The sequence below is a fragment of the Eurytemora carolleeae genome, unplaced genomic scaffold, assembly GCF_000591075.1.
Source record: "Eurytemora carolleeae unplaced genomic scaffold, Eaff_2.0 scaffold157, whole genome shotgun sequence".
NCBI classification, from domain to species: Eukaryota; Metazoa; Arthropoda; class Copepoda; order Calanoida; family Temoridae; genus Eurytemora; species Eurytemora carolleeae.
Window position 1 is genome coordinate 1 of NW_019396052.1, and position 11,093 is coordinate 11,093.

Genomic DNA, 11,093 nt, shown 5'->3' on the forward strand with positions numbered 1-11,093 from the left:
GCTTGCAGATGCAGACATATGGCGCCAAAGTAATAAATCTTGAGGGAGATAATGGCCCCCTGCCGTGAAGTAAACCGACACCCATCCGTTTTGAGGAGAGACGGATTCAGGGTCTTTTCGGTCTAAAAACGACTCTTTTATTAGTACTAAAACAGAGTCGGACCGGCGCCAGTTTTTGGGGTCGTGCGGGTCGTTTTCAGACTCTAAAACAGGGTCGTTTGTTCTATGCGGGAAGTGCTACCCAACTCAGTCATAGTAAATGTATATCCACTTATCTTTAAAAATATAGGAACTGAACACTTGCCAAAAATTCGAATTTTCATTCCTTTTTTTCATCTTATACATGTCAAAATATAGATTTCTGCTAGATAAAATAATTTAAAATATGACATCAGGTTGCACAAATATTGAGATAAGAAAATCAGATTAATGTTTAATTCAAGAGAACTATTTTCTATACCTAGAGCTGTAGAGGTTGCAAGAGCTGTAAAGAGAGGAGTAAGGAAGCATTGAATAAGAACAAGAATCTGACACCAACTCTCATCCGCATTCTCAGGACTGACCCTGGATTAAAGATAAATTCATCTTAATTATGCCTTTATTTTAGAAAACTTGAAATAAAAACTTCAACGGATCTTAATTCTTAAAACATGTTCGTCTGTATAATTATCCGTCAAATTTTTAGCTCTGTACAGTGTACAGTAACATCGCATATATATCAGTTTATTTAGATAAATCAAAAATAACAACTTAAAGTTTTTAAATTAACGCAAAAAATTAAAAATGTTTATTAATTATTGATTAAAAATATACTTTTTTAAGACTTCATATTTCAAAAAACAATGTAAATAAAAAATAATAATATTTATGTAACCTTAAAAACTCATTAATATAGGAAGAAAAATATTTAACTGTGTAAACTGAAAAAAGGGCTGCAGCTAGTAAAATAACATTTACCTTTAACTTTAACAAAGCACCCTAAAACCACGTACTTAATTTTTTACCTTGGAATAGTAAGTCTAAAAATGAAATCTAAAGGAGATTTTAGAAGAAAGTATGATTTCCAAAACCAATTATTATCTTCCCATTCAATCCTAAACCAGAGAGATCAAATTACTTTTTATTCAGGTATTTCTTTTTAAATTTCGAAACGATAAAAATTATTATTTAAAACACTTTTTCTTGGATTTTATTAGTAGTGTTCAGAAATGCTTCTGTAGTTTTAGATTTAGTTTTATAGAATTGTCATTTCTAGATTTAATATGTAATGAGCTTTTCGTCAAAGCATTTATAGAATAAGGTAATTCCCATTTTCTTTACATTTAAATGAAAAAAGTTATTCTAGAAATATCCAGATTTTTTAAAGTCAGGAACCAGCAAAACTTTATAGCTCAGTGCTAAAATATACAGCCAAGGTTGAGTTTTTGCTACAATATCAAATTTTTGAGTGAATGTATTTTTTCAATCAGATGGTATGTTAACTTTTGATGTTTTAAAGGGAGTGTTTGATCATCAGAATTCATAGTTTGAAGTATCTAACTGCTTTGACATTGTGTTGCTAAAATAAAGATTCCTTTAAGAATATAGCATGCTGATTACAGTATAGCACTATACATTATGAAATTAACCATGAAGTGAGCATGAATGATAAAGCACACAATAGGTTATTACAAAATTGTTGGTTCCCAGATTTTCTCAATAAAAAATTTGGATATTTGAGAATCTTTTTTTATTGAAATGAAAAGACGATGGAAATTTTTTTTTACAAAGTGAAAGTTTAAACATAGCATTAATCTCTGGTTTTCCTGTCTATCGGGTTTATTGCTTTATAGAATCGTCTCAGCTGTAGTTTAACTGGTAATCCAGCCTGGTTCTCCAGTAGTAATCTAATCTCAGGCGGGTTCCCTGCAGTACAATATACAGGATGTAGTTTAGCTGGCAATCCAGCCTGGTTCTCAGTAGTAATCTGATCTCAGAGCCAAAAACTTAATACAGCTGGTATCGCTATGAAAACATTTTTAAAACACGGGTTTTTACGAATGGGGTTAGATAGATAAAGGATGAGTAAGTATATAAACCTGTAGTTTAAGTATGAGTAAGTATATAAACCTGTAGGTAAAGGATGAGTAAGTATATAAACCTGTAGATAAAGGATGAGTAAGTATATAAACCTGAGGTTAAAAAATGAGTAAGTATGTAAACCTGTAGATAAAGGATGAGTAAGTATCCGAACCTCTCTATGAGTTGGAACTATCTGCTCGTCCACCTCGTTCGTCTAAAAAGTAACAAAAAATGTCTTCATCGCTATATAAACACGTTAATAATGATATCAGTTCTAAATTCTTTTTTTACAAAATAATTGACAAAACAATTTTTTTATGTTCTTTCAAGTTTATTAAATCTATCTCTGGTTGTTTAATACTCTTAGGGATTCATGAACCTTTTTAGTTTCTGGTCCTGATTCTCACATTTTAAAAATATTCAAATAAAATGCACGCTTCTTCCATAAAAAAGTTTCATGAAAGCTGCACAATACATAGTCATTAATGTAAAAATCATTTTTTCCCATTCTAAATTCTCTTTTCTAAATGTACTTTTAGTTTTTTGTTAAATCTTTCACATTTTCTGATGACTTTATACATATTTGAAAATGTGTATAATACCTGCACACTGTAATATGGTTCTGTAGTGCGAGTTTTAGAGTGTATATATCGTCCTATAATAACAACTGCTATATACACTATGTACAAGGCCAAAAATCCCAGCGCATCTCCAAGTCTAAAAAATGGAATGATTATTTAATATCATATACTTGGACTTGTCCTTAAAGGGACAAATAACTTGATATCAAGTGACCCTCAATTTGTTAATTGGCATTTTCGATTCAGAACCAGTCCTTTATATGCTTTGTCTGATTAAGTATGAATATCCATGTTTATGCATATTTTTTTTAATCATTACTTTCAATTATAGTTTCTGCTGCCGGAAAACAATGCAGAAATTGTCCTAATTAAACACATTAAGCTTAAAAAACGACATTTTCTTCCACATTAGTGATCAGACATTGATTTCAAGGGGATCCTGTTGTGAATCGAGCATGTCCCTCTTTAAATTGTATATTAATTGATATTACAAGAACAGTCCCTTTAAATTGTATATTACTTGAAATTACAAGAACAGTCCCTTTAAATTGTATATTACTTGAAATTACAAGGACAGTCCCTTTAAATTGTATATTACTTGAAATTACAAGAACAGTCCCTTTATATTGTATATTACTTGATATTACAAGAACAGTCCCTTTAAATTGTATATTACTTGATATTACAAGAACAGTCCCTTTAAATTGTATATTACTTGATATTACAAGGACAGTCCCTTTAAATTGTATATTACTTGATATTACAAGGACAGTCCCTTTAAATTGTATATTACTTGAAATTACAAGAACAGTCCCTTTAAATTGTATATTACTTGAAATTATAAGGACAGTCCCTTTAAATTGTATATTACTTGAAATTATAAGGACAGTCCCTTTAAATGGTATATTACTTGATATTACAAGGACAGTCCCTCTTTAAATTATATATTACTTGAAATTACAAGGATAGTCCCTTTAAATTGTATATTACTTGATATTACAAGAACAGTCCCTTTATATTGTATATTACTTGATATTAAAAGGACAGTCCCTTTAAATTGTATATTACTTGATATTACAAGAACAGTCCTTTTATATTGTATATTACTAGATATTACAAGGACAGTCCCTTCAAATTGTATATTACTTGAAATTACAAGAACAGTCCCTTTAAATTGTATATTACTTGAAATTACAAGGACAGTCCCTTTAAATTGTATATTACTTGATATTACAAGGACAGTCCCTTTAAATTGTATATTACTTGAAATTACAAGGACAGTCCCTTTAAATTGTATATTACTTGAAATTACAAGGACAGTCCTTTAAATTGTATATTACTTGAAATTACAAGGACAGTCCCTTTAAATTGTATATTAATTGATATTACAAGAACAGCCCCTTTAAATTGTATATTACTTGAAATTACAAGGACAGTCCCTTTAAATTGTATATTACTTGATATTACAAGAACAGTCCCTTTAAATTGTATATTATTTGAAATTACAAGAACAGTCCCTTTAAATTGTTTATTATTTGATATTTCAAGGACAGTCCCTTTAAATTGTATATTACTTGAAATTACAAGAACAGTCCCTTTAAATTGTATATTACTTGATATTTCAAGAACAGTCCCTTTAAATTGTATATTACTTGAAATTACAAGAACAGTCCCTTTAAATTGTATATTACTTGAAATTACAAGAACAGTCCCATTAAATTGTATATTACTTGAAATTACAAGGACAGTCCCGTTAAATTGTATTTTAATTGATATTACAAGAACAGTCCCTTTAAATTGTATATTACTTGAAATTACAAGGACAGTCCTTTAAATTGTATATTACTTGAAATTACAAGGAGAGTCCCTTTAAATTGTATATTACTTGAAATTACAAGGACAGTCCTTTAAATTGTATATTACTTGAAATTACAAGAACAGTCCCTTTAAATTGTATATTACTTGAAATTACAAGGACAGTCTCTTTAAATTGTATATTAATTGATATTACAAGAACAGTCCCTCTTTAAATTGTATATTACTTGAAATTACAAGGACAGTCCCTTTAAATTGTAATGTTTTCTGCAGATCTCCTCGAACAGAATATATCAGACAGCCCCTAGATAAACAATACTAATTAAAAGGGAAAAACCTGATTTCTTGTCTCCAGAATATATAGAAAGCCCAAAACCCTGCCATCAGGTAGAAACTAACATCACGCAGAAAAGGTCTCTCCATCACCTTTATACAAGAATGTGTAAAAATGATAAATAATAAAAATATTTTAATTTTTTAAAATTGATTTTTAGTTTTTGTCTCATCTTTCTGAACAAACAACAGGCCAAAGAATCTGTAGGCATTGTAAAAAGGAATAAATAGAAAATATCGCTTTACTTAAAAAGCTGTTATAGCGTGTTTAAGTTAAGTCAAAGAAAAGGAAAAATAAATTGTAAGCATGGAATAAACTGTCAAATTGGTATTTTTCATTTTCTATCTCATTATATTTTTTAGCAAGGTTAAGAAAAAAGTTAAAATTGTTAAATTGTTAGATTTTGCCTTTTTCCATTTTTTTGTTTCATGTTTTTTTGTAAGGAACATTGTAAGAGAAATTATAAGCATAACATTTTTTATATGATTTACCTTAAATGGTTTTGTAATTGCTACAGAACCAGCTACTACTGTGGTTACAAACACACCAGCACCGAACAGCTCACCAAATACTAATAGATAGATGATTGAGGTCATTTGGTTAATTACTTATTTCGATAAATAATTAGTGATCAATAATATCAACACCATCAGCACCATCAACAACATCAACAACATTAGCATTACAATAATTTTGAACATGACCATCAAAATGGTCAAGTTCATTATAATGGAGAAAATGTTACCTAGCTCTGGCCTGGCTGCAGATATACCAGCTAAAGATGAAAATATATCCGGAGCTCCGTTGCCTAGAGCCATTATAGTCACTCCAGCGATATTCTGGGACAATCTGCAGCAAAATAATATTGAATAATTATATAGAATCTATCAAGGTTTAACATCACTTCTCAAATAAAGAAAACTACAACTTTAGAGAAAAAAAAACATTAGTTGATTGTTTTTATTTTTAAATTTTTATTTAATTTTTCATATTTCATATTTTGATATTCGGAGAGAATCGGCAGAGACTATTTAATCTTGATTTAATATGTATTCTTTATTTTTAACTTATTTTGACACACAAGCAATATTCTGTGAATTTTAGACATTTAGGCCTTAATGTTATTTTTAGCTTAATCTTAGTCTTATTCAAAGTGTTATTTTCAAATTGCATTTTTTCCAAATTTTTTTGTTCTATTAATTTTCACCTCAGTGTTGTAGAGATGACCTGAATGGCCGGGCAAAAGAAATCGTCTGCGCTGACCGCTAAAGCAATAAATAGCAAGACCAGCCAGACCAGGTACAAAACAAGGCCCAGGGGGAACAAATGCTCTCCAAAATTGCAGTACAGTGCACTGAAACATATCATATAAACAACCAGAGGTAGGGGTTAATAAATATTAAAAAGTATGTTTAAGTCTGCACGGATAGTCGAACCATATTTCTACTTTGAGCAAAGTTAAGTAGAGAGAAAACTATCCGTAATTAGTTAATCTGTACGCCTGGTAACATTTCTAACAATTTGAAGTTTTCACGTGTTCTCAAATTAACTTTAAAGTGCGGAAAGCATAGAATAGACCCAGATATGATTGCATGATAAGCTACACATGATCTTTGTAAAATTTAATAAAACCCAGAAAACAACTCGGTTTACTTTCTATGGAAAGTTTAGTTTAACAATTTTTTGTATTTTTTGGGTTTGCAGGCATACTTTATTGAATTGAAAAATATGTTATATAGTGGGTTAATTAACATTCCTTATCAAAATATTCATCAAAGCTGAAACTCCCTGAGAATTTATTAAAACTCTAATTAGAAGGAAAGTAAGAATATACATATTTATTCATTGTGTTCATATAAATATGACGAACACAGCAGTCTTATTTGAAAAATAAATATACCATTTGACACCTTGTAGAATGTTTCATATTTGATCTATAGCTCATGAGACACACTGTATTTACCTGAGCATGTTTAGTGGGACATATTGTATCTACCTGTTCATGTATAGTGGGACACACTGTATCTATCTCATGTTCAGTGGGACACACTGTATCTACCTCATGTTATTTGGGACACACTGTATCTATCTGAGCATGTTTAGTGGGACACACTGTATCTACCTAAGCATGTTTAGTGGGACATATTGTATCTACCTGTTCAAGTTTAGTGGGACACACTATATCTATCTAATGTTCAATGGGACACACTGTATCCACCTCATGTTATTTGGGACACACTGTATCTACCTGGTCATGTTTAGTGGGATACGATGTATCTACCTCATGCTTAGTAGGACACACTGTATCTACCTGGTCATTTTTAGTGGGACACACTGTATCTTCCTGGTCATGTTTAGTGGGACACACTGTATCTACCTCATCATGTTTAATGGGACACACTGTATCTACATCATGTTTAATGGGACACACTGTATCTACCTTATGTTTAGTGGGACACACTGTATCTACCTTATGTTTAGTGAGACACACTGTATCTACACCATACCTGATGTAATTGATAAATCCGTCCACATCTAGACAGTTCTCATTGTGCAGAACAAAATCACATCTAGAAAAGGAATGTTCTATGAATGAGAAATATTCCCTACTTATACGAAATTTTATCTTTATCTAATCGAAAATTCTAAACTGCACTGAAGTCAGGTAGTTGCTTGCTGAGATCCTGACTTATAGGAGCTGACGATGTAATATAAAGGACCTTTTATTTAAAAGCAATGTATGGCCGATTCACAGAATTTTCTATAAATAAAAATAAAGATATGGAATATTTTCGATCTTTGAAAGAAAGAAATTCTCTCAATTTTTTCCTGACCTGAATGAGTTTTAAAGTCACAGTTATAAAGTACTGCAATTGAAATTAAAGATATAACTCTAACACTTCTATAGTCAAACAAAAGGTTTAAAGGGTATTAAAATGTAAGTTTTAATGGATGGAACTTCACTAGAACCTACGCAGACAGTACCTTTAATTATAATAAACTATGCCTTAAGCACTGCTTGATTGTTACCTGTCCTTCCAGTCTAAATTATGAATCAGATCACAGTCTCCGGAAATATTTTCATTTAAAACTTCAGGAAACCCTCCAAATCCAAACCTTTGTAATTAAACATTATAGATACATGAGGGTATTTTGACAGCAAATCGACAGAAAACAAATGTTCACGACATCCCAAGCTGGATTTTCTGTACTGTCCATTTGCTATCCAATCTACGTAAGTTCATAAATATGTAAAATATTCATTTATATTAATTGAAAATGCTGGTTATTTGCAGAAGCGTATTCAGGAATTTGTCCAGGGGGTGGCCCGAAAATCCCCAGAAAACCGTTTATGCATGCACTGATTCCGGAGGGGGGTGGGGACTGAGCCCTCATAGCCCCCCCCCTGAATACGCCTCTGGTTATTTGTCTAAAAATAAATGTTAACACTTACCAGGGATGTTTGTGAGTTCTCCAAATTTCTTTCATTTTTGAATCTTTGGTTTCTTGGGTTCATAAACCTGTGTCTTGATTTCAAAGGTTCTTTTAAAGGTTTGGTTTTCTTTAACTGTTTCTACAGAAAAAATGATCAAAGCACGTCAGGGATCCTGGTTTCAGATAAGAGTTTTTGATTTTAGAGGCGCTGGTTTCTAGTTTCACAAGCCTGTTCCTGGTTTCACAAATCTGTTTCCGGTTTAAAAAAAAAGTTTCCTGGTTTTTGGTCGAAATCGAAGGCTTGGTTGTTAAAGTTTGTGGTTATCAGATCCTGAAAAAAAGGAACAGTTTTGCAAATAAAAGACCAGTGAACGAATTTAATTAATTTGAGCTTCGTCGCTAAACTACATATACCTCCGGTTCAAATCTTAACTCACCGATTCAAAATTAAAGATTCAGGAGGATTTGAACCGACTTTAGGTAGTTCAGCGACCTCGCCAATTCATTAAATTCGGTCCCAGGACTATTAAAAGTTTTAAACTAATGTGAATTGAATATACTTTAAACTGATAATATTTACAAAAATGATAGGATTTGACTCTTGTTAACATATTTATAGTGACCACATTTAATAAACCACAAACATAGGATAAAAAACGCAGTACAAACTGCTTTTCTTATCTTTAGTAAAAAAAAGGAAGCTTAAAAAGTGTAAAATGTTATTTTATTACCTTAAAGTCTTCGTTGGAATTCTTGTTTTCACGTGTTTTTCTTTTTTTCACATGTTTTTCTTTTTATCACATGTTCTTCTTTTTTTCACATGTTTTTCTTTTTATCACATGTTTTTCTTTTTATCACATGTTTTTCTTTTTTCACGTGTTTTTTTCTTTTTATCACATGTTTTTTCTTTTTGAATAGAACAGTATCAATTGATCTAATCGTATTGGAGATTGTTAGATAGAGGGATTGCAGTTTGTGTCTTTACCAATTCATAGTTTTCCTAAAATACAAGAAAAAATTGTATTCACCGCTATTCCTATCTTTTCTTTAAAGTTTTTGTCACAATAGTCCCTCCCTATATCTTTGCAAACCAGTTAGTATAAACCTATGATAATTAAACTTAGACTATTTGATCCATCCGAACGCAGTTTTCTTCAAAGGTTGCGACATTTGGTTGCAGAGCTAGAAATTAGAAAATTTGAGTAATTGTGGAAAATGTTGAGTTCTGCATGTTAAAAATAAATGAGATAATTGTTGCGAAATTTAAGTAGTTTTCATTTTTCATGCCTTATCAAATTCATATTTACTTTTAGGTCATTACAATCTACAAGTTCTTAATCAAATAAACTCCATCGTGAGGATTTAATCAAGATAGAAGCAATAGAAAATGGTAAAATTTTGTAATATTACTAACATTACTTTAATATTGTTGTTAAATACCTTACAGGTTACCCTTTCCAGTTTCCAACGCTCCATTCTCTCATTTTCATCACACAATTATTATCTAAAAATTTGTAAGATTAATGTAAGAAAATTGTATTTAACATATAATATCATAAATTAATAAGCACAAGGGTTTTCCAAAGCAAGTGAATTTTACTTGCGCGCCATTGCTGCCCTGTAAACTCGACGCGCAATTCCGCTGCAGTTGCGCGAAACGGAATTCCTATTTGAAACCCTAATTAGCACACAAACACGAAGAGAAAATTTTGTTAGGTTTTGCTCAGTTTTACAAGAGAAATTTCAAATAAACTGGAGGTGACTGTAAGGGGGTGGCAAAGAACTGAAATGTATCATTTACTCTCAGACAAATTTCCATTAATTCTAATTTGTCTGAGAGAAAATGACATTCCTTTTTAAAGAGGGGATTCAATGATAAACCCGAGGGCTTGCGAATTTTTTTTTGCCTTTGTAGATTTTCAAAGTATCTTTCAATGAAAATATCCCGGCGGGATTAAATGAAAATTGTTGCATACCAAAAAAAAACAGCTTTTTATAAAGGAATGAACACTTCTTTCAAATCCTTTCAATGTTTATAACACAACTGAGAACATTCTTTATCACGAAGGGCAGGAGGAAGACTGAGAAAAAGTCAAATTGTTTTGGTTTTATAGGTGACGTCCAGAGTCGGGCTCACACAGGGGAGGGGGGTGAGATATCCACGGAGAGAGGGGGGGGGGTGAACTGGTTTTCTCCAGATTGCAGGTCAACTGGCTCATTACCTGACTAGTGACCGCTGCACTGCAGGGTTATACTACCCCCCCCCCCCCCCCCCCCGCCCAGTTCGTCACTTATCCCCTTTAATCATTTCAAAGGTTATAAGAAATGTGTTATTATTTGATCAATCCTTTGTATAATTTGTATGTACATTATAAATTAATTATTTATGAATTAATCATCTATTTAACTATTTCATCATTCCTTTATTTGATAATTGTAAAGCAAATCAAATTTATTTCAATGAACGGAAAAATGGAATCGTAAACAGTTTTTTTAGATTATGATAAGTAGCTTGTCAGGTTCAAAACGGTATCTTTTGTCTGATAAAGTATGAATGAGATATCCTTATTTGTCCAGCTAAATATCTATAATTATTTTCATAAATGATTTCTCTAACAACTTGTGAATTTATGCTGCAGTGCAAATATGGTAAATTGTGAGTTAGAAAACCGACTATATCGTCCTCATCGGTTCTCGGATAGAGGTGTAAAAGGTTATGTTGTTAATAAGACATACCTTAAAGTACTCTTCTTAATATTATTAACCATAGTATATGTGAGTTCTAATGTATAAAATGTAAAACTGTTTTTAATATTATAAACTACAGGATATGTGAGTTCTAATGTATAAAATGTAAAACTGTTTTT

At 31.2% G+C, this 11,093-nt stretch overlaps 2 protein-coding genes across 4 annotated transcripts in view; one reads left to right on the top strand and one right to left on the bottom strand.

The window, feature by feature from the left end:
* Window positions 1–317: 317 nt before the first annotated feature.
* LOC111705636 (mitochondrial sodium/calcium exchanger protein) lies at window positions 318–9,730 on the bottom strand. Of its 2 annotated transcripts, XM_023478254.1 has the most exons (14): window positions 9,667–9,730; window positions 8,958–9,226; window positions 8,246–8,557; window positions 7,822–7,908; window positions 7,299–7,361; window positions 5,999–6,145; window positions 5,537–5,640; window positions 5,283–5,362; window positions 4,795–4,883; window positions 2,664–2,778; window positions 2,203–2,275; window positions 1,806–1,905; window positions 1,005–1,094; window positions 318–564 (listed from the first exon to the last, which is right to left on the bottom strand). In XM_023478254.1, exons 3-14 carry the CDS (start codon window positions 8,278–8,280, stop codon window positions 333–335), a joined length of 1,215 nt encoding a protein of 404 aa, XP_023334022.1. In that variant the 5' UTR covers window positions 8,281–8,557; window positions 8,958–9,226; window positions 9,667–9,730; the 3' UTR covers window positions 318–332. The 2 variants fall into 2 exon arrangements, with proteins under 2 accessions (XP_023334022.1, XP_023334030.1); XM_023478262.1 differs by lacking the exon at window positions 318–564 and having other exon boundaries at window positions 1,010–1,094; window positions 2,234–2,275.
* The window catches only part of LOC111705652 (uncharacterized), a 21,925-nt gene continuing 20,384 nt past the window's right edge, over window positions 9,553–11,093 (top strand). Inside the window, exon 1 of one of the 2 annotated variants that reach the window (XM_023478281.1) lies at window positions 9,553–9,616. The gene's annotated coding sequence lies outside the window, so the exon portion shown is untranslated. The remainder of the gene's footprint in view (window positions 9,617–11,093) is intronic. The other variant, XM_023478273.1, reaches the window with a different exon arrangement.

Excerpts from the sequence above, each read along its gene's own strand:
- LOC111705636 (XM_023478254.1), bottom strand. The coding sequence starts at position 8,280 with ATGAAAGAAATTTGGAGAACTCACAAACATCCCTG. Across the intron at positions 7,909-8,245 it reads AGAACTCACAAACATCCCTG|GTTTGGATTTGGAGGGTTTC; the intron begins GTAAGTGTTAAC and ends TTAATTACAAAG. Across the intron at positions 2,276-2,663 it reads AACCATATTACAGTGTGCAG|ACGAACGAGGTGGACGAGCA; the intron begins GTATTATACACA and ends GTTACTTTTTAG.